Genomic DNA, 27318 nt, shown 5'->3' with positions numbered 1-27318 from the left:
GCACCCAGGTTAATCTTCACCAAACCCAACAGAGGCGATACTGCAAGTGGAGCTATTTTTTTCTGCAGGAGGAAACTGAGGCCAGAGGGGATGTCGGTGCCCAAGACCACACAGAGGGCAAATACCATGCAAATACCACAAGGGGGTGGGGGGGGCGTGTCTCTGTGTTTATTGCAACCCCTTCCCAGTAGATGGCACTACAGTGTCTCGTCCCAGCAGAAGAGGTCCCTGGCGCCAACATGGAAACCAAGAGTGTTGGGAGAGGGGCGCCTTTTTTCTGACTCACACCCAGGACCACTATGGGCTAAGGGTGGTCCTGATGGAAGAGGCGGCCAGGCTTTGAACCACGACCAGCTACTTCTAGAGTTGTACTAGCTTCCCAAGGACACTGCAGGGGCCCCGAGGGGAAGGTTTTGTTCTGCGGTGATCACCCACCCGCCGTGTCCCGGGGGAGGTGGGAAGGGAGTCACTTCTTCTTCTGCACGTGGCCACAGTCGTACTTGCCCCGCACGATGGTGAGCTTGACGCCGGGCAGGTCCTGCGTGCGGCCGCCCTGCACGAGCACGATGTGGTGCTCCTGCAGGTTGTGGCCCTCTCCGGGGATGAAGCAGACGGCCTCCCGACCGGTGCTGAGCCGCACGCGGCAGCATTTGCGGTTGGCCGAGTTGGGCTTCTTGGGCTTGCGGATGAACGTGCGCAGGACCACGCCCTTCAGCTGTGGCCGGCCCTCCGTGGGGCCCACTTTCGTAGGCGGATGCTTTGGAGGACCCCGGCGGTGCATCTGGTTCAGGGTGGCCATGGGACGCGGGGCCCAAGACCGCGGGGCCAGGGCTAGGCCTGGAGAGACACAACCGGGAGGGCCGCGGTTATTATCCCAGCGAACAGATGATAGCATCAGCCACTCCGCTCTGGTGTTCTCGGCACCGTTCCAAGCACTTTGCCAGGGTGCATTTGTTTACGGCTAGGGGTACTCACGGCTGAGAGTAATATAACATTTACGGAGTAACCACCACGTGTCAGGTCCTATTTTAAGCATTTTCTATGAATTAACTCATTTTATTCTGCAAAGAAGACATTAATTTTAATGCTGTTTAAACAACAGTAAACGCAAACAGGCTCCCACTGTGTCCTGTACTGTTCTATGCATCGTACCTACGTTAATTTATGCTGCTCCACAGCGACCCCAAGGGGTACCCCTGGGAGGTGTCACTCCTCCTCCTCCCGTCGCACCCTCTCCTATCCCGGTGAGCAGATCCCATCAACTGAACCTTCACAACTGATCAGAATCCCTTTTCTCCCTCCCCCATGGCATCCACCCTGGTCCTGTCCACCCCCGTCTCCCACTGGACTCTCCTGTCCTCCTTCCTCCTCCTCCCAGGTCTCCCGACTCCTACTGTCTGCTCCCCACTCGAAGCCACAGGGACCCCATGGACACCTGGGTCAGATCGCATCCCTCCCCTGCTCAGAGCCCTCTTGCGGCTCCATCTCAGTGAGGGTAAGAGCCGAATTCCCCCCCGGGGGCCCAGGAGGCCCCACATGGTCTGCGAGCTATTTCTCTGACCTCATCTCCTCACTTGCCCCCTCGTTATCCCTGCTCCAGCCTCAGCCTGTGTCCACAAACACATCAACAGAAAGGAGGGCAGTGTGGCTGCAGTGCAGTGAGAGGAAAGGCAGGTGGGGGAAAAGGGCAGGAATATGGTTCTAAGGTAGATGACAGGATGTGCTCATAGACAGGAAATAGGACATAAAAAGACTCAAACAACTGGATTCTCTTCAACAAACATTCATTGAGCACCTACTGTGTCTTGGCCACAATCAATAATGGAGACGCAGTGGTGACTGAGACAACCCTGGGCCATGTCCTCTTGGAGTTCCCAGGCCAGAGCTGTGAGGTGCATCCTCTCTCTGTGTCACTAGCACGAATGCCCTCTCACACCCAAACGTCACACTCCCCTCCAGATTCAGGGCAGGTCCTGGCCCTACAGTCCATTTCCATGTGTCCTTATGCCTCAAGTTACAGCACAATCCTCAGGACAAGACATTCCTAGAAGTCTCTTCCGACGGGTCTGCCCTTGACCAAGACTGTTCACCTCTCAGTGCCTCAGTGTCCTCATCTGTATGGTGGGCACCACACTCAGGTCTCCCTCCTTAGCACCGTGTGTGAGAGGCTTCCATGAAATATGCATGTCAAGCCAGCCCAGATTCCCCAAGCAGGGCACAGATCTGTCTTGTCCAGTCCTGTGACCCTTGGTGAATAAAGGTCTGCAGAGTGACTGAGTGGAATATTTCTCATAAGGGCATGGCCCAGGAGAATCATTTGATGTTTGTGGAAGAACTAGGTTCATAAATAAAGTGTCCCTCTCAGTGCCTGGCATGTAGTAGGCTCTTGAAAAACATCAGTTGGGGACTTCCCTGGCGGTCCAGTGGTTGAGACTCCACGCTTCCACTGCAAGGGTGCAAGGGGCGCGGGTTTGATCCCTGATCAGGGAACTAAGATCCCACAAGCCGTGTGGCTCGGCCAAAAAAAAAAAAGGAAAAGAAAACGTCAGTTGAATGAATGACTTCAAAGTCTTGCTTGGATGTCTCACCCATGGGAAGTATTTAATATCATTTGCTGAAAAAAATAATTGATCCGAACTCCTGATACCCACCAGACGCCTAAATGCTACTTCCTACCTCTTGCTCTTGCAACCCCTGCTCCGCCGAAACTCGGGGCTAAGGCAGAGGGACACAAGTCCCAGGGGAAATAACCCTCACGCAGCCTCGTCTCTGCAGCCCAAGCCCCCCATTTACCATGATTTAGGGACGTGCGGAGGCCACGGAGAAGGCCGGACCAGGACATCCCGCCGCCTGCAGCGTCCCTGTGTTAGGGGATAAGAGACTCATTAAGCAGGAGGAAGGAAAAGTGGCCGTAGTCGGGGGAGGGTCCAAATTCTCCCCATCCCACTCTCGGAGCCTTCCGGTTAAATCTAAGGAATTTCCTCTCATTGTAAAACCACAACCCCTAACGCTGCTAACAGAAAATCCCTCCGTAAATTTAGTCTTGCTCTGAATAGGCTCTCCCAACCGCCCCCGCTCACAAACAGAAGGAAACTAGAAACTGAGAGGAGGCCCGGGAAGTTTGGAGGACCCGAGAACTCTGCCGACCTTACCGACCCTAGCCGGGTCCACAGACACGCCGAATGCGGCCTCTAGCACGGTCTAGGGATTATCCCGGCAGGGATTGGCTGGTTCTGCCTCTCCCGTACACTGAAGGGGCGGGGAACAGACGACGATTGGGCAACGACAGTGTCAATCTCGGTCAACTGTTCTCGCTGATCTTTTTTCTTGAGGCATGGGAGAGGGCTCACCCCTTCCAGGCTCTGATTGGCTAGTCCCAAGAATAGCTGCTTTGCAATTAGTCTAAAAGCGTAGTGGGCGGGACGAAGAGTGCGTGTCTCTTTGTCCCCCTTCCAAGATGGCTGCGTCCATAATGCGGCGCTTGTGGCCTCTGGTGGCTGCTCGGGGCTTGCGGCTCCGGGGAGGCTGCGTTTGCAACCAGAGCCCAAGGAGAAGTTTCGCTACGGAGAGACGAGACCGGAACCTCCTGTACGAGCACGCGCGTGAGGGCTACAGCGCGCTCCCTCAGCTGGACATGGAGCCGCTGTGCGCATACCCGGAAGAGGCCGCGCGCGCCCTGGAGCTCCGCAAGGGGGAGCTGCGGTCGGAGGATCTGCCCGCGATCGTGAGTGCGCTTGCGCCGGCCGGTGGTTGCGAGGCCGGGCCGCTTTGTCTATTGGCTGTTCGTTTTACGGACGAAATGGGCTAGCAAGAAACTCTCCAGCAGGGGCCGGTCTTATCGCAGGAATTTTAGTTCCTTCCCAAGTTTAGCCAACGTGTTGTACTTGGCACCTAACTACGTGCCAGTTAGCCAGAGTGCTAAGGCCCTACTGTCTAGATACCCATGATGCGCTTGCCCCATAAAGCGTGCTGGGTACCCACTCTGCGTTAGGAACTTACTGTCTGCCAGCGTCCTCTGTGTTTAGACCTCATGCCAGGCTTATCCTAAGGCCACGAAGGAAAATGGGGGACAGGGATGTGAATCAGCGGCGGGGGGGTGTGAATCAGCGGTAGGGGCGGGGGTTGCCTCTTGCCTTTGGAGAATGAGAGGTAGAGTTGTGCACCTACCCCACAGGTAGTAGCCAGTTAAATAGTGTTATTTAATGAATGAATGTGCTTTTGAACAGATATGTAGGGAGCACCCCTGTTGTGTTCCAGATGTTGAGAATAAGGCAGTGAATATTATTATTAATAATAATAAAGCTAGCACTTATATAGTACTGCATGCTGGGGAACTAGAACCAGGGTCACCATACTTCTAGACCCTGCTGGGGTGCTGAGGATGATGGGGACCCCAAATCCTCCCAGCCCTCTCTTGGGCCCCCCTACCATTCCTATTTTAAGTGCTTTACACAGATGAGTCTCATTTAAATTTCACAACTTTATGACGTGGGTACCATTATTTCCCCTATTTTATCAGAGGGGAAGTTAAGGCTCAGAGAAGTTAATTAAAAAAGAAAACCTAGGAACTTCCCTGGTGGCGCAGTGGTTCAGAATCCGCCTGCCAACGCAGGGGACACAGGTACAAGCCCCGGTCCGGGAAGATCCCACATGCCGCGGAACAACGAATCCCATGCGCCACAACTACTGAGCCTGTGCTCTAGAGCCAGCGAGCCACAACTACTGAGCCCGTGTGCCACAACTACTGAAGCCCGTGTGCCTAGAGCCCAAGCACCGCAACAAGGGGAGCCACCGCAATGAGAAGCCCGCACACTGCAAGGAGGAGTAGCCCCCGCTCGCCACAACTTAGAGGAAGCCTGTGCACAGCAAGGAAGACCCGACGCAGCCAAAAATAATTAAAAATTAATTAATTTTTCAAAAAAGAAAAACAAAAAATATATGGCAGTTCCTCAAAAAATTAAACATAGAATTACCATGTATTCCAGCAATTCCACTTCTGGATATATACCCAAAAAGAACTGAAAGAAGGGACTCAGATATTTGTATGCCTATGTTTATAGCTGCGTTAGTCACAGTGGCCAAAAGGTGGAAGCAACCCAAGGGTCCACTGATGGATAAATGGATAAACAAAATGTGGTAAATACATACAATGGAATAACATTCAGCCTTAAAAAGGAAGGACATTCTGACACATGCTACAACGTGGATGCACTTTAAAGACGTTATGCTGAGTGAAATTTGCCAGTCACAAAAGGGCAAATACTGTGTGATTCCAGTTGTGTGAGGCACCTGGAGCAAATTCACAGACAGAATGTAGAATGGTGGTTGTCAGGGGCAGGAGGGGAGAAAGTTTAATGGGTACAGAGTTTCAGTTTGGGAATGTAAAGAAGTTCCAGAGATGGGTAGTTATGATGATAGCACGACGATATGAATGTACTTAATGCCACTGAACTGTACACTTAAAAAAAATTTTTTATTGGAGTAGTTGCTTTACAATATTGTGTTTCTGCTATACAGCAAAGTGAGTCAGTTATACATATACATATATCCACTCTTTTTTGGATTTTTTTCCATATAGATCATTACAGAATATTGAGTGGAGTTCCCTGTGCTATACATTAGGTCCTTATTAGTTATCTATTTTATATAGTGTGTATAGGTCAGTCCCAATCTCCCAATTTATCCCTCCTCCCCGAACTGTACACTTAAAAAATGGTTAAAGGACTTCCCTGGTGGCACAGTGGTTAAGAATCCACCTGCCAGTGCAGGGGACATGCGTTCCAGCCCTGGCCCAGGAAGATCCCACACGCCATGGAGCAACTAAGACCATGCGCCACAACTACTGAGCCCACGTGCCACAACTACTGAAGCCCATGCACCGTGTGGAGGCCGTGCTCCACAACAAGAGGAGCCATCGCAATGAGAAGCCCTTGCACTGCAACGAAGAGTAGCCCCCGCTCACTGCAACTAGAGCAAGCCCACATGCAACAATGAAGACACAATGCAGCCAAAAATAAATAAATTTTTAAGATACTTTTTAAATTATTAAAATGGTAAATTTTGGTGGTTGGATTTACTCCTCGCCATGTCTTCTCACAAGACTTTCAGGATCAAGCGATTCCTGGCCAAGAAACAAAAGTAGAATCGTCCCATTCCCCAGTGGATTCGAATGAAAACTGGTAATAAAATCAGGTACAACTCTAAGAGAAGACATTGGAGAAGAACCAAGCTGGGTCTGTAAGGAGCCTCACATATGAAGTGGCGCACATTGTCAGAACATCACTAGTGTCTGGAACAACTGCCTATGTTTGATGCTCTCTCCTCTTTTCTTGATCTTTCCTCACCACTGCTCACTGTGTAGCTCAGTAATAAACATGTGAACCTTTTGTTGGGAAAAAGAAAAAAATAAAAAGGTAAGTTTTATGTATATTTTACCTCAGTTTACTAAAGTGCTGGTTTAGAGACCCTAAGTTAAATTTATAACCCACAAACGGATCACATTCCAAAGCTTGAAAAGCACTTCCTTAGGGCATAAGTATGGAGAGGAGTATGGCGTGTGGCTTGTCAGGCAGTAGCAGGGCATGCAGTTTGTTCCTGGGGGCGCTGGGGGCCTGGGGTGCTCTCAGGCAGGAGAGGATTGTGTAAGAACTCTGGCTGGACTGGAGAAGGTGAGCCTGAAGGCCAGGAGGCTGGCACAGTGCTTCTGGGGGGTGATGACGGGATCTGGGGTGGGACAGGAGTGGGGAGATGAGGAAGGACAGAAAGTTCAGGATGTGGTACCTGGCTGCGGGGCTGGGGTGGAGGGTGGGCGTTAGTGGGGCTGTCCCTGAGGAGGAGCAGATGTGGGGGAGATACTTTTCCCAGAGTCACTCTTGCACACGGTGAGCTGGGAGGTGTCCAGGAGACATCCAGGGGGAGCCACCAAGTGGGTAACAAACCATCCTGTGATCTCCCTCTCTCCCCTCTGGCTTCCCCTCCCCCTTCCAGGGAGGTAGGACAGTGTTGCTTGCACCATTTTGTCGAAGGGAAAACTGCAGCCAGAGAGGACAGAGGGCTTTGCTCGGGGATCTGGGCTCACAGAGGGACTCCACAGCAGTAGGTGTGCCCAAAGAGTGAGGGCTGGAGGGGGCTGCGTCTCTCCCGCCCCTCCTGACTCTCCTGACCCCCCTGGGTTGGTGAGTGCAGGTGTAGCTGCCGTGGCCGCCCCATAGGACAGAGGCTGTTTTGCTCTCACATGAGAGTCAAGAGGTAAGTGCGGCTCAGCTCCACGTCCCCCAGCGTCCAGGTCCTTTCGTCTTCTTGCTCTGCATCCCTTAGGGGGTTGTCCTGTTCACCTCTCCTCAGGGTCCGTCGTCCAGTCCAAAGGGAGTGAGAAAGTCCAGAATGGGGGCTTATCTTTAAGGAGGCAACTCAAGAGTGACACCTACCACTTCAGCTCATGTCCCTTGGTCAGTCTTGGGCCCACAGACACATGTAGCTGCCCGGGAGGCTGGGAGTGTGTCTTAATTCTGGGCAGCTGTGTGCCTGGCTAAACATCAGAGGGTTCAAGTACTGAAGGGAAGGAGGGGAGAATGGCTACTGGGGGACAGTGAGTGGTCTCTACCTCACCCCACTGCTGGTCCAGGGGGCCGAGGGGACGAGGCTCCAGCCAGAAGGGGTAGGGGACAGTAGCCGCTTCACATCTTTCCCTCCTGTGTCCACCCCCAGATCTCAACATGGCAGGAGCTGAGGCAGCAGCGGGAGCAGATCCGGAGCCTGGAGGAGGAGAAGGGGGCCGTGGCTGAGGCAGTGCAGGCCCTGCTGGTGAGCGCGGGGGTCCTGGGTGGGTGGGGTGGGGTGGCAGGAGGATGCCTCTGGCTGCAGGTAACAGGAAACCCAATTTATGGAACGTGAAGGAGGTGGACATTCATTATGTCACACAACAAGCCACCCAGGGCCAGGCATCCCTGGGACTGATGAATTAGCAGCTCCCCCCAGCATCCCTAAGCCAGGTTCCTTCCCTCTCTCTCCACCTGCAACCTCACCATGTTGATTTGACCTCAGCTGCCCCCTCAGGGTCCCAGGGTGCCTGCCGTAGTACAGCGTCTCCTGGCATGTCTCTGCCAGAGGCAGAAAACAGGACTTCTCTGGCTTGAGTGCCTTTTCCAAGAGCAGGGAGACCTTTCCTGAAGCATCCAGCAGAGTCCCCTCATGTCTCACGGGCCCAGACACCCCACAGCCACACCAGTCAATGACAAGAGGCAACCTTGGCTGGGCCCACGTTCCCTGAACTGCAGGCTACCCAGGGGAGGGTGAACTGAGTCAGGGATCTCTGGCTAGAAGGAGGAAGGAGGGCAAATGGTCTTGGGTTAGACAGCCAACAGCATCTACCACAGAGGGCTGAAAAGCAATCGTCGTCATAATAGCAGACGTGTACATAGCCATCGCTGCCTGCCAGGCGCTGTCCTAGGTGCTTTCCTTACTCTCAATCATCACAGCTCTGTGAGTCAGGAACAATACAGACCCGGTTCTACAGCTGAGGAAACCGAGACCTCAAGAGGTTCAAATGTGCCTGTCTCACAGCTAGGAAGCAGGAGAGGTGGGATTGGCACCCAGGCATTTGGGCAGCTTTTCACCACTCTCCCAACCCTAACTACATCTCCCAGTGACCTGCTGTGTCTTGCCAGGCCCTGGGCTACATGCATCACAGGCGAGCAGCCGGTGAAAACAACAAGATTGATCACAGTTCATGTTCAGTGAGCACTGGCTCATCTTCTCAGGAAGCCAGGCAACAGCCCTACTAAGGAGCTCCTGTTAGCCCATTTCACAGACCAGGATACCAAGGCTCAGCGAAGGGAAGAGATTTGCCTAAGGGCGCACAGCTGGTAGGCACCCAACATTCAGACCCAGATCTGCCTGATTCCCTCTGGTGCTCAGGACCACAGAAGGTTCAGAGTATCACAGACCCTTGGTCTCAGGCCTCCAAATGCATGCTCACAGACCTTACCGTTCCGAGCCTCAGTTTTCTCATCTACAAAACGGGCATCACATTGACGCGCGAAACTCATGGAGTGGGTTATGAAGAAATAGGATCGTATGAGAGTCCTCTGCACCTGGCCAGGCGTGAGGCAGCGCTCAATAAATGGAGCTGCAGGCATGATTACTATTATGTTACCTTGCCTCCTCCCAGCTTTACTGACAGAGAAACTGAGGCACAGAGTGGAGGAGGGTCCAGCCAGGCACCGGCAGAGCAAGGAATTCAGATCCCCTGGCCCTGACCTTTCACCCCTCCTCCCCATCCCCAACTTCATCAACCTGATCACCGCCTCCTTCTCTTTTCTACAGGTAAACCAGGACCACAATCAAGTGCAGCAGGTACTACAGGGAGTTGATATCCTGTCCCTGGTGAGGGGTGGGCAGCAAAGATCCCATTATCAGCCATGAAGTCTCCATTGTATGTAATAGAAAACATAACTCAAATAGGAGTAAGGAAAATAACATCAAGAGGCTCTATTGATTCATGAAACTAAAAAGATTGGCTTCAGGTACAGCTGGATCCAGGTCCTGGCCCATATTTGCTTCTGCTTCCTTCTTATTCCCAGACCAGCTTTCTCCCCTTGGGGCAAGGGGAGGCAGGGTCTGGTGCAGAGAGGACCATTTTCCTGACAGCTCCAGACACAGCCCTGGGGCTGATTCTCATGAGTTCGTCTTGGGTCATGTGCCTGTCTTTAAGCCAATCACTATGGTCAAAGCAATGGAATGTTCTAGTAGACCAGGCCAGAGCCATGTCCCTGTGGACATGCCCTGTGGTGGTGAGGGGAGGTTCCTGGAAGGAAATACAAGATGTTGAGTGAAAACAGGCAGCAGCAGACATCCACCACAGAGGTTGTGCTAGCTGGGATCAAGGTCAAACTGGTCGAGGGACCCCACCCACTCCTGGGCTGACCCTGCCTGCCCCGCTCCCAGGACCCCCAGTATCAGAGTCTGCGGGCACGTGGCCGGGAGATCCGGAAGCAACTCATGCTCCTGTACCCCAAGGAGGCCCAACTCGAGGAGCAGTTCTACCTGCGGGCGCTGAGGCTGCCCAACCAGACCCACCCAGACGTGGTGAGCGTCGCGCTGGGCAGCGGGGGAGGCCAGGGGTCCACCTAGTGCCACCGTCCCAGTGACACCCACTGTTTCCCTGCAGCCCGTCGGGGACGAAAGCCAGGCCCGAGTGCTCCATGTGGTTGGAGACAAGCCAGGTGGACCACAGCCCAGGCCAGGGGACCCCAGGCTGGGGGCGGGGGCTCCTGGGGTCTGGGACCATGGCTGGAGCCTGTAGAGCCCCAGGGCTTTCTCATTTCTCACCCTGTCTCGTATGTGTGTGTGTGCGGGTACACGTGTGTGTGTGTGTACACGCACACATGTATTTGTCTTTTTTTCCTCCCCCCTCTCTTTTCCTCTCCTTTTCTCTCCCTCCCTCTGTCCTCCTCTCCTTCCGCTCTCTCTCTAATCCTCTTTCTCTCTGTCTCTGTCCCTGTCTCTCCTCCCCCTCTTACCCCATTGCTTTTCATCCGTATATAGCTTTCTCCTTCCAACCCCGGGGCCACCTGGAAATAGCTGAGAAACTCGACATCATCCGTCAGAAGTGAGCCCCCCTCCCAGCCCCCATCGCCCAGCCCTCCCAACCCAACAGCTGGCTGCCGGCTCTGCCTCATTGGGCTCAGCATGGGATGTGGAACTGCCAGGGCCTTGCCCGGCATGAATGTTTGATGCCTGGCCCCCCGCCTGGCAGCTGGGCCTCTGCCCCGGGGTGCTTGAGTCCCCCTCTTCCCCCACCAGCCCTGGCCCACGTGCTCCCGCCTGTCTGCCCATCTGTCTCCCAGGCGTCTGTCCCACGTGTCTGGCCACCGCTCCTATTACCTGCGTGGGGCTGGGGCCCTCCTGCAGCACGGCCTGGTCAACTTCACACTCAACAAGCTCATCCACCGGGTATGGGCCTGGATGGGAGGGTTGCCTGGAGAGGGTGGCATTGAAGCTGAGCTCTGAAGGCTCAGGGTGGAGAGGAGGGGGTGACCTCTGCTCCAGTCACTGTTTTCAGAGCTTTACATGTATTATTGACATATTTAATTCTTAGGGCAACTTTACGAGGTGAGTGCTATTATTATTCCCTTTAAAGATGGAGGAGGGAGTAACTAGCCAGGGTCTCCAGCTAGCGTGTGAAGCCGCACCTGTAACCACTGCCCCTCACTGCCTACTTGCAGTGTACAGGGAGTGTTGGGGAAATACAGCATCCGTTGAAACTGGAGGGGTCGGCAAGGGATGAATGCAGGGGATGTTGGCCATGGTGAGGGACTCAGACATTTCCTGAGGGCACTGGGGAGCCACAGAAGGCTTTCAGCAGGGGAGGGACATGGTCAGATCTAAGTGGTATATCCAAGTGAGGAAACCAGGAAGCACCAGCAGAGGGGGCCCCAGTGACAGGGGCCCAGGACCCCGGGTCCAGCTCCAAGCCCACTGCTCAGGCCTGCATCGATTTCCTCTGAAGTGAAATGGACTTTGGAGTGACACGGGGGAGCCATTGGCTCACCCTGCAGCGTCCTTTCTTCAGGCCTGAGCTTGGGGTCTGGTGGGGGTCCTGGCTGTGCTCCTCACCCCTCCTGTCCCCCCTCACAGGGCTTCACCCCCATGACGGTGCCAGACCTTCTCCGAGGAGCTGTGTTTGTGAGTGAGGACTCTGTTCCCCATGCCCAGCCGTGTGTCAGGCCCCATTCTGAGGGTTCCAGGTGGAGAGACCAGCCTGTCTCCCCCGAGGAACCTGCCCTGGGGCTGCGTTGAGGGGGTCAAGCCATAACAGGGAGCTCAGGGTGATTCCAGATGCTTTCAGGGGAGGAGCAGGGGTTGTGACTGCAGAATGGGGGCCACCCAGGTTACCTGACCCCTGACCTCTGTGGCCTGGCCTCCTCCCCAGGAAGGCTGTGGGATGACACCAAATGCCAAACCATCCCAAATTTACAACATCGACCCCTCGCGCTTTGAAGACCTCAACCTGGCCGGGACAGCAGAGGTGGGACTTGCAGGTGAGTTCCTACCTGGGCGCAAGAGTGGGGTGAGGACACCTCCAGTGTCCTCAGAGCAGGAGGGGATCGAAAGGGGACAGCCAGGAGCCTCCTGGCGGGTGATGGCTGCACGCCCAGGATATCTCAGCGACCCCAGGGCCTACATGTACAGTTGTGTAGGTTGTTTACTGCACAATGGTACGGTGAGGATCCAGCCACATGTCCTGACTTGAGGTTGCGTCTGCTAGAGGGGACACCTTTTCTAATTCTCACAAAGGTTTCCTATGGCTGGCTGGATGGTGGCCTTGGCTGACCCATTCTGTCCTCCTCTCCTCCCAGGCTACTTCATGGACCACTCTGTGGCCTTCAGGGATCTGCCAATCAGGTGATGCCCAGTTCCTTTAGACCTTGTCCCCACCAGTGACATTCCCTCTCCTCTCCCTGACCCCACCTACCCTGCTCCCCCCAGGATGGTTTGTTCCAGTACCTGCTACCGGGCGGAAACAGACACGGGGAAGGAGCCGTGGGGGCTGTATCGAGTGCACCACTTCACCAAGGTTGGCATAGCTAGGACTGGCAACAGCCCAGCACCCCAGCCCGTCGAGCCCTACAGCCTAGCGCCTCCTGACTCCTGTGCCCCCCGCCCTGCCCCAGGTGGAGATGTTTGGGGTGACAGGCCCTGGGCTGGAGCAGAGCTCGCAGCTGCTGGAGGAGTTCCTGTCCCTTCAGATGGAGATCTTGACAGAGCTGGGCTTGCACTTCCGGTGCGGGGAGGGGCCGGGGGCTGAGGTGGGTGGCAGAGGATGGGGGTGAGGGAGGAGGGAGGGAAGGGCTGGCTAGGTGCTCCCCCATCTTGAAAATCCTCACCACCTCTTCTCCCTCTGCCCCCTTTTGCCTGTGTTACGATTATATATAGGATGTCCGTCTACCTATCAGTCTATAAAATCCCGCATAGGATCATAATGGCCGCATAAGCTGCGCAGGGCACTCCAGTGTCCAGACCAGGCCCCTTCCCTCCTGTTGCTCCCCATTCCTAGGGTGCTGCCTCATCTGCATGGTCCAGGATGGCTCTTCACCCTCCAGGGGGCGAGGGCACACCCCTTCCCTTTAAGGGGGTGACTGGACGTCACAAGCCCCACCTCCTCGCACCCTGTCAGTCACACGGAGCTTTCAAGAGAAGCTGGGAAGGGTGGACTTTTATCTGGGTGACCCATTACAAAAACCTGAGGGTGCTCCTGTTACAGAAGGAAGCACAGCGATGGTGAACAGCCCACTCGGCCACCTCGTCCCCTTTGCCGCTGTCCTCTACCTTATCCCTTGCATTTCCCTCTTTTGGCTGCCTCCTCTTCCATCGCCTCCCCTTGCCCCTGCCCCGCTCCTCCACCACCTCTCACCTGCTGGCCCTTGCCATGTCTTTCTCCTGGGCTGCAGGGTCCTGGACATGCCCACCCAGGAGCTGGGCCTGCCCGCCTACCGCAAGTTTGACATCGAGGCCTGGATGCCGGGCCGAGGCCGCTTTGGCGAGGTGAGCCCCCTGCCCGGCGGGGCGACAGGGTGGGAAAGAGGACCCCACCGCCGCCGACGGCCCGTCGTCTCAGCCCACCCCACCCCCATGCCCAGGTCACCAGTGCTTCCAACTGCACGGACTTCCAGAGCCGCCGCCTCCACGTCATGGTCCAGATGGAGGCCGGGGAGCTGCAGTTCGCCCACACGGTGAGCCACACACCCTCGCCCACCCTCCCCAGTGCCCCGGCGCCCCGGGCCCACCACCTCAGCCCCTCCCTGGGCCGGCCGGCAGCTGGGTCTGAGCGTGCCCCTCTCGCAGGTGAACGCCACAGCCTGTGCTGTCCCCCGCCTCCTCATTGCGCTCCTGGAGAGCAATCAGCAAAAGGTGAGGGGGCAGCGGGAGGATCTCACGCAGGGAGGCGGAGGCTGCAGGGCTGGCAGGGCAGCCGCCTGAGGCCTGCTCTCTCCCCAGGACGGCTCGGTGCTCGTGCCCCCTGTCCTCCAGCCCTACCTCAGCACCGATCGGATCACGACCCCCACCCACGTGCCTCTCCAGTACATCGGCCCCAACCAGCCCCAGAAGCCCAGGCTCCCGGGCCAGCCTGCCTCGAGCTGAGGACTCATCCTCGTTGGCCAGTAGGGTTGTCGCTGTTTCCTGGAGCTTAGGGGGTCGCTGGGCCCCTGGGACCTGTTGTCCTGAGCCATCCCGACATTTGCCTTCCTCATGTCAGCTCCCCGCCTGGGCCCCTGGACTCCAGGGTCCACCACTCCTGTGCCCCTACTTCCTCAGGATCAGTCAGTGACCCTGTTGTCGTTGGAGCTCCCAGCCTGTGCTGGGAAGCAGTGTTTCCTCCAAGGGGACTTGGAGGTTCTAGGGATGGGGGAAGGCCTCCATCCCTCCTTCCTTCTTCCCGCCCTCAGTGCTTAAGAGAAAGTCCCCCAATAAATAGTGGAACAAAGGCCTTTGTGGGTCTGTGAGTTAGGGGGGTGGCCTGGCCAACCTGCTAGGGATGCTGGGCTATTGCTCAGAGGTGCTGAATCCTCAGGGGGTCTGTGGCTGCAGGAACCAAGCCAGAAGTGTCCAGCGTCCCCAGAGCACGTGGAGGGTAGCTTGGGGGCCACTGAGGGAATTGAGAGGATGCCGAGGCCTCTCCCCTGACTCTGGGACAAGTGGCACCTCACGTCCAACCTCCCCCCTCATTCCCCAGCTCCGGGTGGGGTCCAGGAAGCAGCCCAAACTCGGTGAAGCCAGAACTCACTCCTCCCCTAAGTGCCTCTGTCTCAGTACCTGGAACTGCTCTCCCAGCTCCTCAGGCCGCAGCCCTGAGAGTCATCCTCGACTGTTCTCTCCTCTCCACATCCACATCCCATCCTTCAGCAAACCCCGGCAGCTCCTCCTTCAAAATATTTCCAGAACCCTCCTCTGCCCTCTCGTCCCTGGCCCCTCCCTGGGCCTGTCCACTGGTATCTCCCATTTGGAGAGTCGCGGCAGTCTGTCGGCCGTCTTCCTGCTCCCTGTCCCCCGCACAAAGCCAGAGGGACCCTGTGGACACCTGCGTTGGGTCACATCCCTCCCTGCTCAGGGCCCTCCCGGGGCTCCATCTCACTCAGGGGAAAGGGCAAGCTGTCACCATGGTCCACGGGGCCCCACGCGACCCGCCCCCCACCTTCCTCTTCAACCAGCCTCTTCCCTGTCGTGCTCTGGCCACCCCCCAACCTGCCTTGCTGTTCTCATCCTCAGACTTATTCCCAGCTCAGGCCTCTGCACTTGCTAGACCGCTCCCTGGCTACTCTTCCCCTAGATCTTGTGTGATTGCTTGCATTTTGTCACTCAGGCCTTAGCCCAGATGTCACCTCCTCCGAGAGGACTTCCCTGACCAGCGTGGCCAAAGTAAACACCCCAGCACTCAGCATCTGTGCCGCTGTGCTGTGCTGCGCCGCAGCCTCCTTCCTTGAGTGTTGTCTTTCCCCATTCTCAGATGTCTGCTCCAAGAGGCCAGGGAAGTTTGCCAGTAGCCCCATTCATTGTTGTAGCACCAGGGTCTAGAAGAGGACTGTGCATGTAATGGGCGCTCAACAAAAATGACTGGGATGAGGGAGCTCGGACCTGTGTAGTTCGCAGTGCCAAGCACTGCCCAAGCTAACATGTGCATTAACTGATTTAATCTTCCCCATCAAGCTGTGGAGTAGGTTGTCACCAGCCCTGTTTCACAGTGAGGAACAGGTCTTAGATTAAGCAGTTGTCCCAGGGCTGCACAGCTGGTAGTGGAGGAGCTGGGACTCAGGTGGGGCCCAGATACAGCTCTGAGGAAGTAGATTTATGAGACCCACTTTCCAGAGGAGAAAATGGGCCAAGGAAAGGAAGGAGTTGCCTAAGGTTGGTCTGTAAGTGGCTGCCTCTGGATTCAAACCCAGGTCCCGCCTCCCAGTGGGGCCTTAAGCTCATCAGACCCTGTTTACCTGGGCAGAGAATCCCCCCCCCCCCGACCCCGCGCTGGAGCTCAGGGGCTGGAAGCTGGAGGGGAGGGTGCAGGGAGTGGGCCCCCATGAATAATTGAGGGTCTCAGGCGGGTCTCCGCCCCGCAGCTGTTGCCCTCCATCTGGCGGGGAGCGGGTGGTGGTGACGTCACTTCCTCCCGTGGGGGCCACTGGGGGCGCGGGTTATAAGGAGCTGCCTCCCCGGCCGCACGGTGCGAGGACCCTGGTCCGGACGCCCCGCCATGCAGCGCCGCGAGCCCACCGTGCCGCTCTTGCTACTGCTGCTGCCTCCTCTGCTGGCGCTGCTGCTCGGGGCGGGTGAGCGCCTGAGACCAGGGCGACCCCCCCGGCCAGCCTGGGGAGCGGGGGACTCGGGTGACCGGGGGCGGGGATGGCGCACCCAGCGGGGCCAGACTAGAGCTTTCACGGGCTGAGCTTCCAGGTGGAGACGGCGCACCTGGCAGGGGGGCTGGGGGAGGGGACTTGTGGGTACCGGGACGACCTGGGAGCTGGAATCAGCACCCGGGACAGCGCCCGGAGTACGAGCCCAGCGCCCCCGTCCTTCCTCCACAGCCACCGCGGCTCCCCTGGCACCGCGACCCTCCAAGGAGGAGGTGAGGACTGCGGCCCTCTTGCCCTGCCTCATCTCCCTGGGGCCCTGGTCCCCCCTGCCCAGCCCCCTCCACGATCTTTTGTCTCCCCTCCAACCCTCCCACTGTTCTCATGCCCCCCATCTGCCCTACCCTCAACCTCCCCTCTGACCCTTCACCCCCAGCTGACCCGCTGTCTGGCAGAGGTGGTCACAGAAGTGCTGATGCTGGGCCAGGCCAAGCGAGGCCCCTGCATGGCTCTGCTCCACAAAGGTAAGGAGGGCCCAGGCCCCAGTTCCTCTTAGGAGCTCCCACCCCACCAGGGCTGCCTGGAGGAAGGGGTGTCCTCTTCTCATCCTAGAGCCATTGTCTGGGCTGGCCCAGCATTGTCAAGTGTGTCCAGACTGAAGGAGCCTGGCCCCTAGCCCCACCCTCGGGGCTCCCTGCAAGGGTACAGGATAGGGGCAGAGAGTGTCTCCCAGCACCTGACTCTCCCCTCCCAGGTCTGGGCAGTGCCCCTGTGGGACCTCGGGCAGCCCCAGAACTCCTCTAGGGCTGTTTTCTGTTTGGCTGCACAGAGAACATCCTCTCTTTCCTCTAGAAATGTGTGAGACAGAGTCCTGCGGCTGTGGGTCCACTGAAGAGAAAGGCCTCCTGGTTGGGGATTTTAAAAAGCCAGAGGCTGGGAAGACAAGGTCCAGCCAGGAGGTGAGGGACGAGGAAGAGGAGGCAGCAGAAAGGACCCACAAGGCCGAAGTGCGGGAACAGGCCATCCGCGAGCAGCTCCACGGCCGGCTGCGCCAGGAGGACCGCAGAAAGGAGGAGGAAAAGGAGAGAGGGCCCGTGGAGACCATTGAGGGCCCGTGGAAGCGGGTGGCAGAGCAGACCAGCGATGAGGAGACGGCCCAGTTCGAGGCAGAGGAGAAGGGGGTGCAGGTGCTGGGCAGGGGCCACAGCCTGTGGCCGGGTGCCGAGGCGGGTGGAGAGAGGCACAAGGACCGCCACCACCTCCACCAGGCAGAAGCTGAGCCCAAGCAGGAGAAGAGAGAGGCTTCGGACAGGGAGGTGAGTGGAGGAGGCAAGGGGGGAGTGGGGTGGAGCAGATGCCAGTGGACTTCCTACCGAACAGCCACCGGTATTGGGCCATGAACAGCAAGACCCACCACAAACGGGCCGTAGAGACCAGGACTGACACGAGGACTAGGCAGCAGCATCTAAGCGGGGCCTTCACTTGACCAGGAGGGCTTCCGTACTTCCATTGCAGTAACCAAGAGGCCACCATTACCACACAGAAGTGCCTGGGTTAGCCACCATTGCTAGCCTGTGACCAGCAAGTTGGCCACCATGAGAAGTAGCTGCCGCGGCTGGTTCACTGGGCTCTAGATGGACACCACTGCTGGGTCATGAGAAGCAAAGGTGGTGGCAGTGACCGAAATGGCCATCACCTCACAAATGGGTCACAGCATCCCAGCGGAGCGCCTTTGCTAGTCCTCTGTCTGCCGCCGTTGGCTATGGCACACACCACAGGCCTCACCGCTGGCCACGTTAGCTGCCGTGACCCTTCCAGGGTTGCAGCAACCAGCAGGGCGACCATCGCGGCCCACGATGACCACTGCTGGTTGCCACTAAGTGAACTGACCTGGCCCACATTCATGGGCAACCACTGAGGTGGCCTGCCTTTGAAGGTGGGTGCTGAGCACCCCACTTCTGATCCCCCCAGGAGCATGACGTGGAACGGCTGGAGCACACGAGAGATGAGCTGAAGAAGGCGACGGAGATGCTGGGAGAGGAGCTCAGGAGGGCGGGCTGACCCCTGACCTCGTGTCCTCCTTCCTCACACACCCTCCGGCTTAGGACTGTTGACACCCAAACCCTTCCAGTCCGTCACCCCATTCTGCTCCCCAACCTGCAGGAGTGGGGAGAAGGGTGCACCTTGAAACCAGGCCTGAGGGGCCAAGTCTGAGCTGGGTAGAGGGGCTGGGCTCAGACTGACTCAGGAAACAGCCCTGACACCCGTCTAATGCAGTCCAACCCTCCCGAGTGAATAAAGCACAAAGAAAACCACCAAGGCTTATCGCGTAGCACTTGATTTTAGAGGGACAGGAGCTGAGGAGTGGGCGGGAGGCCTGGGAAGGAGACTGTTGTCAGAACTGGGATTTTTTTATTAAATTGGAAACTCTATTCACAATTAAGTCAGATGGGGTCATCAGGGAGCGGTTTCGAGGCTGGGGTGGGAGGTAGCTGGTTTGGGCTCCGGCCACTGTGGACCACGATGTCGTCATATTCATCCTGGGGGCAGAGGGGGCCAGGCAGAGGGGCTCAGGTGGCTGCCACCTTGCCCGCTGCCCAAGTTCTCCCACCCACCCTGAGAACCGGGTGCTGCCTTGAAGCCCAAGTTCCCCGCTCCCAGTTCAACTTCCCTGCTTCTAGTTCTCTAAGCACCACTTTCCAGGTCACCTGTGTTCTCCCAGCACTACCGCGTGGGCTCCAGCCCTGCTGCCTCTCCAGCCCTTCAGCCGCCGCAGCCTGAGGTCTCCCCCTCCGCCCCTTCCCTCTGCCTCTACCCAAATTCCTCAACCCCCACCGTTCAACGACAACCCCTGCCCCCAGCAGTGTCTCTGCTGCCTGGGTTCTCCAATAAAGCCTCCTCACCGCTGGCTTAGGTCTCTCCCCACCGCTGCCCGTGTTTGAATCACTGCTGCCGAAGGTCATCTTCCCACAGCCTAAATTCTCCAGCTCTTGCTCCCACAAAACAACTCCCCATGCTGCCACCCTCTGCTGCCTATGTTTACCAACCACTAGGACCAAGGTCTTTTCTCTCCCTCTGCCTGAGTTCTACCTTAACTTCTCAACTGCCACTGCCTGAGTTCTCCCCGCCACCCCTGTCCAGGTCTCCCCTGATCGCTGTCTGGTATCACTCTCACTGCTGCCTGAGTTCTCTAATCACAGCAGCCCAACGTCAGTCTCAACGTGCTGCCTAATTTCTCTTCTCCCCCTTCCACCTGCCCGTTTACTCTGACCCCCAAGCTGGGCCGCCCAGTCTTTCCTCCTGACTCACGCCCTCGTCCCCGCTGTCGCTGTCGCTACTGCTGCTGCAGGGGCCAGGCTTGTCCTCGTCCTCGGGCTCAGGGGCTCCGTGTGCACGGAGGAGGCGGGCGAGGATGGGGTTGGTCCGGAGCATGGCGCTGCCGAGTGGGGTGCGGCCACCGTACATGCGGGTGGCGGGGTTGGCACCGGCCTTCAGGAGAAGTTCCAGCACATCGGCTGCCTGGGCCTCCACTGCCAAGTGCAAGGGGCTGCGGCCACATGTGGGCTCCTGTGGGGTGCAGCAGAGAGGTTAGAGGAGGCCCTGCCCCGCTCGGGGACGATCCCCACCCTGCCACGCCTTCTCCCTAGGGCAGCTCACCGGTTTGTTGAGGTCAGCTCCGGCCTCCCAGAGCAGTCGGACCATCTCCGCGTCTTTGTGGATGACAGCCACATGGAGTGGGGTGTGGCCTGGGGACAGAGTGACCTATGTCAGATGATGGGGGGGTGGGCCTGGGCCCCCAATGCCACGATCCTAGGGGATGGTTCTGTGGCCTGAGGGTGATGGAGTTTGGGGTCTGGCTCCTGAATGCCTGGGTATATCAAAGAGGCTCCTGCATCCCAAATGCCTAAGTCTCAGGTGGTCTGGAACTTGCTGGTGGTGCCAATGCCTGGGTTGTGGGATGTCTGGGGCCCATGCGTGAAGAGCCCAGGGGCTTTGGACAGGAGGCCTGGATCTTGGGGCTAGGAGACCTGAGTCTCTGGTCTTACTTCACAAAGAACCAGGACCCCAAATTCCTGGGTCCTGAGTAGTTGAAGGGCCTATGACCTTGGGGGGTGGGGTGGGCCATGAACACTGGACCCCGCCCTTCTACCTGTGGAGGGGCCTGGTCCCAAGTAGTTGGGTGGGCTTAGAGACGGGGGAGCTGAGACTCAGATGCTAGGGCCCTGGGTAGACAAGGTCTATTTTCCCATGAGGCCTGGCTGAGGAGGGCTGTCCCTGAACTCCAATGTCAACCTCTGGGAACCTGGGCTGCCAGAGTTTCCCGGAGGGCTTGGCGCTTGAGTTCCCTTGTCCTGGGTGGCCTGGGGCTTGTGGTTCTCAATAAGCTGGGGCCTGAGCAGGAGCCCTTGGGCCTGATGCCTGGGTTCCCTAAAGCCTCGGTATTATTTCCCAAGGGGCCAGGCTTTGAGTCAGGAGAGCCGAGCCCAGAGCCAGGCACCCTTACCCTGCCTGGGAGCCCGGGCCCTTCCCAGTGACAGAGGACACTCACCCTCATAGTTTTCAGCCTCCAGCTGCAGTTTCCAGTCCTCTTCACTCTCATCCTCTTCCTTCTCCAGGTCAGGTTCAGGGTACAAGGCAACAGAGGTGTGGTTGGTGTCAGGGGTGTGGTCAGAGCCCTGAGCGAGGTAGGTGTTGGGGACTCCCCTGGGGCACCGGGGGCGGGGCTGGAGCAGCACACGAGCGCAGGCGTGTGCCCCGACGCGGCAGGCCAGGTGCAGCGCCGTGTGGCCCCCACGCTCCGCCACCAGCAAGCTGGCACCCGCTGCATACAGCTTCTCCACCGTGGATGCCTCTTCCAGGATGGCTGCCAGATGCAGGGCTGTCTGCAGGAGCAGAAGGCAGGGGTTAGGGGGTCACACAGAGAAGCCTGGCCCCCAAGCCCTACGGTGCCTACGGGTGGCTCACCTGGCCCAGGTCATTCTGCAGGTACAGGTACTCAGTCCCAGCGGCGAATCCTAGGAGGAAGTCCAGGAAGGGCTCGTGCTGGTGAATCACGGCCAAGTGCAGGGCCCTGAGGACAAGGACGGGGTCAGAAGGCAGAGGTCTGGCACTCTCTTTTTAGTTTGCTTGGGTGTTTGTTTGTTTTTTTTGGTTTGTTTGTTTTACTTCTTATGAGGTCAAGTACTCTAGCATGCGTTCATTCAACAAACGTGGAGCACCTGCTGGGTGCTAGGCATTCTGACCACAGTTCTGGAACCAGCTGTCAGGAACCTGGGAGGGTCAGGTCAGAGTTAATTCAGCAAATTTGTTTAATCAATGTTTTGGTTTGGTTTGGTTTGGGGGTTTTTTGGCTACACCGCACAGCATGTGGGATCTTAGCTCCCTGACCAGGGATAGAACCCGAGCCCCCTACAGTGGAAGCGTGGAGTCTTAATCACTGGACCAGCAGGGAAGTCTCCAGTGTTTATTAAGTAGACTTCTACTCCCTCCCAAGATGAAGTAACATGGACCAGATTTCACTCCCATCTCCAACCAACCAAAAAAAACCAGACATAATACAGTATATGAAACAACAGTTCCCAAGATACTGGACATCATGCAATGAATGACAGCAATTCTAGGGAAACAGGCAGCACACTCGATGAGCCCTTCAGTTGACTGCCACAGCTTTCTGTCTTGAGAGTTTCCAAGCCATGATGCAGAAAGGGGAATGCAGGCAGATTTGCCTGAGGTGAGGAGACAGAGCTGAGTCTCAGGAGAGCAAGGCAGCTGGAGTCACAGGACAGGGAACCAGAGAGGAGACAGCTGCCCAGGGATCGCAGAGGGGCCTCTTGAGTATTTAGAAGAATACTGGTCAGTGCAAGGGTGTAAGGAAACTACCCCAGGCTGGGGGAAAACCATCCAAAAGGATTAGAGAGATATGCCTGGTGCTCACACAGGGCCGGGACTAGGACAAACCCACAATTCACAGGATATTGGGTAGAATACTCCGGAAGGTCTTACTTCATCAGTAATGAGGAATAATGAGCCCCAGATTAGGTGGGTGCTCAGGACCCACCTAACAAATCATAAAAGCAAAACCCCAAAGGATCAAACTACTTACAAGTAATTTAACCGCATCCCAGAACAATATTTAAGAGTATTTATAGGAATACAAAGCTAGCTAGCCTGACAAGGTAAAAATTACAATGTCTGGCATCTAATCAAAGATTAGATGGTTAAGAATCCGCCTGCCAAAGAAGCAGGAAAGCATGATCCATAGTGAGAATAATCAACCAATGGACATTGACCCAGAAATGACTCAGACGACAGGACTAGCAAACGAGAACATTCAAACTGTATCTTATACATGCAACAAGTTAAGTAGAGACATGGATAAAAAAAAGAAAAAAAAAAAGACTCAAACTGAACTCCTAGAGATAAAAACTACAGCACCTGAAATGAAAAAGACACTGGATGGAATTAACAACAGATTACACACTACCAAAAAAAAAAGATTAGCAAACCTGAGGACTTCACAATAGCAACTCTCCAGAATGAAACACAGAGAACACTTCAGAACGGAAAGGACATCAGTGAGCCGTGGGCCAACTTCAAGCGGCCCAGTCTATCCGTAACAAGTTCCTAAAGGACCAGGGGGATAGAAAAAACGTTTGAAGAAATAATGTCTAGAAAGTTTTCCGAATCTGATGGAAACTATAAACCCACGGCTCCAAGAAGCTCTATGACTCCCGAGCACAAGAAATATGAAAAGTATATCGAGGCCCCACATGAAAAACCTGTTCAAAATCAACAACTAAGATAAATATCTTCGGAGCAGCCAGAGGAAAAGATACCTTAAGTATAAAGGAATAAAAGTAAGCACGACAGCAGGTTTCACAAAGGAAATAATACAGGAGAACACGATGCGGCCACATCTTTAAAGTACTCAAAGACGGACTGTCAACCTAGAATTCTTTAACCCAGCAAAAATATCTCTCAAAAATGGAGACAAAATACAGCTGCTTTCAACTATACAAAAGGAACTCATCACCAGCAGACCCACATCACAAGAAATGTTCAAGGAAACCTGTAAGCAAAAGGAAAATGACGTCAAACGAAAATATGGATCTATACAACAGAATAAAGAACACTGAAAACAGTAACTATACGGGTAAGTACATAAGATTTTCTTTCTTAATATGTAAATTTCTTTAGAAGATAATTTTTTAAAAAGAATTGACTGTTTAAGCAAAAATTATAACAGTGTCTGGTGGAGTTTATAACACATGTATAAGTGAAATGTACGACAGCAATACAACAAAGGCCAGGAAGAGACAAATGGAAATATACTATTCTAAGGTTCTTTTATGCTATGAGAAGCGGAATCATATCACTTGAAGGCAGACCATAATAAGTTAAAGTGGCACACTATAAGCCCTAAAGCAGGAGTCAGCAAATTTTTCTGTAAAGGGACAGATAAATAATTCAAGCTTAGTGGACGACATGGTCTCTCTTTCACCTACTCAGCTCTCCTGTCAGGATGCGAAAGCAGCCATTGGCGATATGTAAATGAATGGGCATGGCTGGATTCCAACAGAACTTACTTAATGGCGTCTGCAATTTGGATTTCATATAATTTTCACTTGCAATGAAATGTTTTTCTTCTTTTGATTTTCTTCCAACCTTTTAAAAATGTAAAAACCATTCTTAGCTCACAGCCATACAAAAGCAGGTAGCTGGCTGGATTTTGCCTGTCTTTGTTGGCAAAGACCATAGTTTGCCAACCTGTCTTTCAGAGCAATCACTAAAATAAAAAACAAAGAGTTAAAGGTAATAAGCCAACAAAAGAAATACAACGGGGCTTCCCTGGTGGCGCAGTGGTTGAGAGTCTGCCTGCCGATGCAGGGGACACGGGTTTGTGCCCTGGTCCGGGAAGATCCCACATGCCGCAGAGCGGCTGGGCCCGTGAGCCAGGGCCACTGAGCCTGTGCGTCCGGAGCCTGTGCTCCGCAACGGGAGAGGCCACAACAGTGAGAGGCCCGCGTACCGCAAAAAAAAAAAAAAAAAAGAAAGAAAAGAAAAAGAAATACAACGGAACAAAATTTGCTCGTTCCAAAAGACAGAAAAAGAGGAAAAGGTAAACAAAGAAGAGATAAGTAGAAAACTAATAACGAGATGATAGACATAACTATATCAATAATTAAATTAAATGTAAATGGTCTAAAAGCTCCAATTAAAAGGTAGAAACTGTCAGATTGAATAAAAAAGCAAAACCCAACTATATGCTACCTACAAGTAACACCCTTTAAAATAAATTTTAAAATAGGTTAAAAATAAAAGAATGGAAAAAGATATACCATGCTAACACCAGTTAGTCAAAAGAAAGCAAGAGTGAAGGACTTCCCTGGTGACACAGTGGTTAAGAATCCGCCTGCCAATGCAGGGAACACGGGTTCAATCCCTGGTCCGGGAAGATCCCACATGCCACGGATCAACTAAGCCCGTGTGCCACAACTACTGAGCCCGCGCTCTAGAGACCATGAGCCACAACTACTGAACCCATGCGCTGCAACTACTGAAGCCCGTGCGCCTAGAGCCCGTGCTCCACAACAAGAAGCCACCTCAATGAGAAGCCCATGCACCGCAACGAAGAGTAGCCCCCACTCGCCGCAAATAGAGAAAGGCTGCCCGCAGCAATGAAGACCCAACGCAGCCAAAAAATAAATAAATAAGACAGCATACACGAAAGCCCCTAACGTTGGCTAGCATAAAAAACAGATACTCAATGAAAAACAAGTTTAAAAAAAAAAAGAAAGCAGGAGTGAGTATTTTAATATCAGAGTAGATTTCAGAGCAAGGAATATTACCACGGATAGAGAAGATTATTTCCTAATGATAAAGAGGTCAATTAAGGAAGAAGACATAATAATCCTAAACATTTGTGCCCCTAATAACAGAGCGTCAAATTACACGAAGGAAAACCTGATAGAACAAGGAAATCCACAAATCCACAATTATTGTTGAAGATTTCAATACCCCTCTCTCAATAACTGATAGAACAAGTAGACAGAAATCATCAGCAAGGATACAGTAGACCTGAACAACAGAAGAACCAAAGAAACCAATACAACCTCTAACTGACACTTGGAGAACACTACACCAACAGCAGCAGAATACACATTCTTTTCAAGTGCACACACAATGGAATTAAACTAAAAACCAATAAAAGGAAGATATTTGGACTATCTGGAAACTAAATAACATACTTCTAAATAATCCACCAGCCAAAGGAGAAATCAAAAGAGAAATTAGAAAGTGTACTGAATTAAGTGAAAATAAAAACACAGCACACCAGAATTTGTGAGATACTGCTAAAGCACTACTCTGGGAAATTTACACGAAACACCTATACTAGAAAAAAAGAAAGGTCTCAAATCAATGACCTCAGATTCCACCTTAAGAAAATAGAAAAAGAAGAACAAATTAAACCTAAAGTAAGCAGAAGAAAGTAAATAATGAAAGTCAGAAGAGAGATCAACAAAATAGAAAGCAAGAAAAAAAAAACCTATAGAGAAAATAAATGAAACCACAGCTGGTTCTTTGAGAAGATCGGTGTTTCTTGAGTGCCTCCTATGGGCCAGGCACTGTTCCGTCACTGGGGATACAACTGTAAACACAACACACAAAAACCCCAGGGACATTCCCTCAGTTGGGCCTTTACAGCATTGTTCTTTCTACCTGGAATGCTCTCCCCAGATTATCTACTTATCTCACTTTCCTACTTTATTTTTCTCCAAAGAACTTACTATCTTCTGACATACCATTTTTCTTATTTTTTTTTCATTTTTCCATCTTTGTTTCTTCCTATCTTTCTTCTCTTCTGTCTCTCTTTCTTACTTTGTGTCTATGTGGCTTTCTGTTTCTTTCTTTCCTTCCCTCTACCTTTCTTTCTCTTTTGTTCCTCCCACCCTTCCTCCCTTCCTTTCTGTAAGTCTGTCTGCCCTGCCATCTATATACCCCCACTAGAATGTAGGCTCCACAAGTCATAAGTTTTTGTGCTTTCTTCACTGCCTTATCACCGGCACCTAAAACAGGGCCTGAAACGTTGTCGGTGTCGGATAAATATTTGTTTAACAGATGAATCCCTGCTGTCATGGAGTTTACATTTTCTGTTTGAATGTAAGGTTTGAAGATTAGTGCTCAGAAGGTGGGATCTTAGAGTCAAAAGCCAAGTATTAATTTCGGAAATCAAAATCTAATGCGTCTAAGTTAGGAGCTAAGGATCAAAGATCATATTTAGAGGTGAGATGTCAGGAGGAGCCTGCCCGAACTTCAGTTCTAACATAGGTCTCAGGACCGCAGTCAGGAAGGTCAAATCGAGCCTTGGATGTGGAATCAATCAATGGATGTGGAGCTCTGAGAACCAGAGTTCCAGAAAGGAAGGGGTTAGGATCAAAATTAGATTGGAAATTGATTTATCAAAGGTTAGACTTGGGGGTTAGAGGTCAGGGAAAGCATTTAGAAGACAGATTTAGGATTGAGAGGTTGGGAAGTCAGGATCAGAGACTAATAGGGAGTCAGATGTGGGATTTTAGGGCCCGGTGTGGCAGCCTAAGGTTCACTCACGTGTCGCCATCCTCAGTGACGTAGCCAAAGACGAGGGGCGCCCACGACAGCCCCGGGCCCAGCTCCGCGCCTAGCCCCGGTCCTCCGGGGGCCGCCGCGTCCGGACCCAGAGAGCCCAGGCCGCTGTCGCACCATTCGTCGGCATCCGCAGCTTTCCCCAAGCACGCGACCCCGGCCATGGCCCCCAAAGCCTCAGGGGACCCCAGCGGCCGCCCGCCAGTCGCTGGGCTCTGCCTGGAATTCTAGCGCTTCCGCCCTGGGGGGAATTCCCCAACACGCCCCCTGACTCAGCCAATCAGACTGAGTTAAATAGTAAACGCCCCGCCCCCATACCACACCGTGACCAATCAGAGTATTCAGATGGACT

The 27318-nt window shown here is 54.3% G+C and overlaps 4 protein-coding genes and 1 pseudogene across 8 annotated transcripts; 3 read left to right on the top strand and 2 right to left on the bottom strand.

Annotated features, from left to right (window-relative positions):
* Window positions 1-133: 133 nt before the first annotated feature.
* Window positions 134-3414, bottom strand: MRPS12 (mitochondrial ribosomal protein S12). Of its 4 annotated transcripts, none has more exons than XM_079908628.1 (3): window positions 3351-3414; window positions 2794-2861; window positions 134-837 (listed from the first exon to the last, which is right to left on the bottom strand). In XM_079908628.1, exons 2-3 carry the CDS (start codon window positions 2840-2842, stop codon window positions 467-469), a joined length of 420 nt encoding a protein of 139 aa, XP_079764754.1. In that variant the 5' UTR covers window positions 2843-2861; window positions 3351-3414; the 3' UTR covers window positions 134-466. The 4 variants fall into 4 exon arrangements, with proteins under 4 accessions (XP_079764754.1, XP_079764752.1, XP_079764753.1 ...); XM_079908626.1 differs by lacking the exon at window positions 3351-3414 and adding an exon at window positions 3157-3257; XM_079908627.1 differs by lacking the exon at window positions 3351-3414 and adding an exon at window positions 3148-3195.
* On the top strand, window positions 3357-14263 carry SARS2 (seryl-tRNA synthetase 2, mitochondrial). The gene is made up of 16 exons (XM_079908614.1): window positions 3357-3724; window positions 7708-7803; window positions 9325-9354; window positions 9946-10086; window positions 10169-10223; window positions 10546-10609; window positions 10848-10953; window positions 11638-11685; window positions 11933-12041; window positions 12360-12405; window positions 12490-12577; window positions 12675-12784; window positions 13452-13545; window positions 13641-13733; window positions 13846-13911; window positions 13999-14263. Exons 1-16 carry the CDS (start codon window positions 3458-3460, stop codon window positions 14140-14142), a joined length of 1557 nt encoding a protein of 518 aa, XP_079764740.1. The 5' UTR covers window positions 3357-3457; the 3' UTR covers window positions 14143-14263.
* Window positions 6086-6241, top strand: LOC307179453 (large ribosomal subunit protein eL39-like; annotated as a pseudogene). Its single transcript has one exon. The product of its transcript is annotated as a large ribosomal subunit protein eL39-like (transcript).
* A 1179-nt stretch (window positions 14264-15442) lies between the features above and the next one.
* CCER2 (coiled-coil glutamate rich protein 2) lies at window positions 15443-18627 on the top strand. Its single transcript, XM_079908241.1, has 5 exons — window positions 15443-16322; window positions 16578-16618; window positions 16780-16867; window positions 17196-17659; window positions 18315-18627. Exons 1-5 carry the CDS (start codon window positions 16247-16249, stop codon window positions 18402-18404), a joined length of 759 nt encoding a protein of 252 aa, XP_079764367.1. The 5' UTR covers window positions 15443-16246; the 3' UTR covers window positions 18405-18627.
* Window positions 18628-18661: 34 nt separating this feature from the next.
* On the bottom strand, window positions 18662-27203 carry NFKBIB (NFKB inhibitor beta). Its single transcript, XM_079908126.1, has 6 exons — window positions 26952-27203; window positions 21309-21414; window positions 20893-21226; window positions 20001-20089; window positions 19653-19910; window positions 18662-18883 (listed from the first exon to the last, which is right to left on the bottom strand). Exons 1-6 carry the CDS (start codon window positions 27128-27130, stop codon window positions 18788-18790), a joined length of 1062 nt encoding a protein of 353 aa, XP_079764252.1. The 5' UTR covers window positions 27131-27203; the 3' UTR covers window positions 18662-18787.
* Window positions 27204-27318: the final 115 nt, after the last annotated feature.

Source organism: Stenella coeruleoalba (genome assembly GCF_951394435.1).
Source record: "Stenella coeruleoalba genome assembly, chromosome: 20".
In the NCBI taxonomy this organism is placed as follows: domain Eukaryota; kingdom Metazoa; phylum Chordata; class Mammalia; order Artiodactyla; family Delphinidae; genus Stenella; species Stenella coeruleoalba.
Note: the sequence above shows the minus strand (reverse complement) of the source record. Positions and strands in the feature narration are given on the sequence as shown.

What these genes read in the sequence shown, in the direction of transcription:
- MRPS12 (XM_079908628.1), bottom strand. Translation starts at nt 2,842, where the DNA reads ATGTCCTGGTCCGGCCTTCTCCGTGGCCTCCGCACGTCCCTAAATCAT. An exon ending in CCGCACGTCCCTAAATCATG is followed by an intron (nt 838 to 2,793) that starts GTAAATGGGGGG and finishes GTGTCTCTCCAG; the next exon opens with GCCTAGCCCTGGCCCCGCGG.
- NFKBIB (XM_079908126.1), bottom strand. Translation starts at nt 27,130, where the DNA reads ATGGCCGGGGTCGCGTGCTTGGGGAAAGCTGCGGATGCCGACGAATGG. An exon ending in GTCACTGAGGATGGCGACAC is followed by an intron (nt 21,415 to 26,951) that starts GTGAGTGAACCT and finishes CCTTGTCCTCAG; the next exon opens with GGCCCTGCACTTGGCCGTGA. An exon ending in GGAGGCTGAAAACTATGAGG is followed by an intron (nt 20,090 to 20,892) that starts GTGAGTGTCCTC and finishes CTCTGTCCCCAG; the next exon opens with GCCACACCCCACTCCATGTG.
- CCER2 (XM_079908241.1), top strand. Translation starts at nt 16,247, where the DNA reads ATGCAGCGCCGCGAGCCCACCGTGCCGCTCTTGCTACTGCTGCTGCCT. An exon ending in CGCGACCCTCCAAGGAGGAG is followed by an intron (nt 16,619 to 16,779) that starts GTGAGGACTGCG and finishes CTTCACCCCCAG; the next exon opens with CTGACCCGCTGTCTGGCAGA. An exon ending in CATGGCTCTGCTCCACAAAG is followed by an intron (nt 16,868 to 17,195) that starts GTAAGGAGGGCC and finishes TCTTTCCTCTAG; the next exon opens with AAATGTGTGAGACAGAGTCC.
- SARS2 (XM_079908614.1), top strand. Translation starts at nt 3,458, where the DNA reads ATGGCTGCGTCCATAATGCGGCGCTTGTGGCCTCTGGTGGCTGCTCGG. An exon ending in GCCGAGGCCGCTTTGGCGAG is followed by an intron (nt 13,546 to 13,640) that starts GTGAGCCCCCTG and finishes CCCCATGCCCAG; the next exon opens with GTCACCAGTGCTTCCAACTG. An exon ending in AGCTGCAGTTCGCCCACACG is followed by an intron (nt 13,734 to 13,845) that starts GTGAGCCACACA and finishes CCCCTCTCGCAG; the next exon opens with GTGAACGCCACAGCCTGTGC.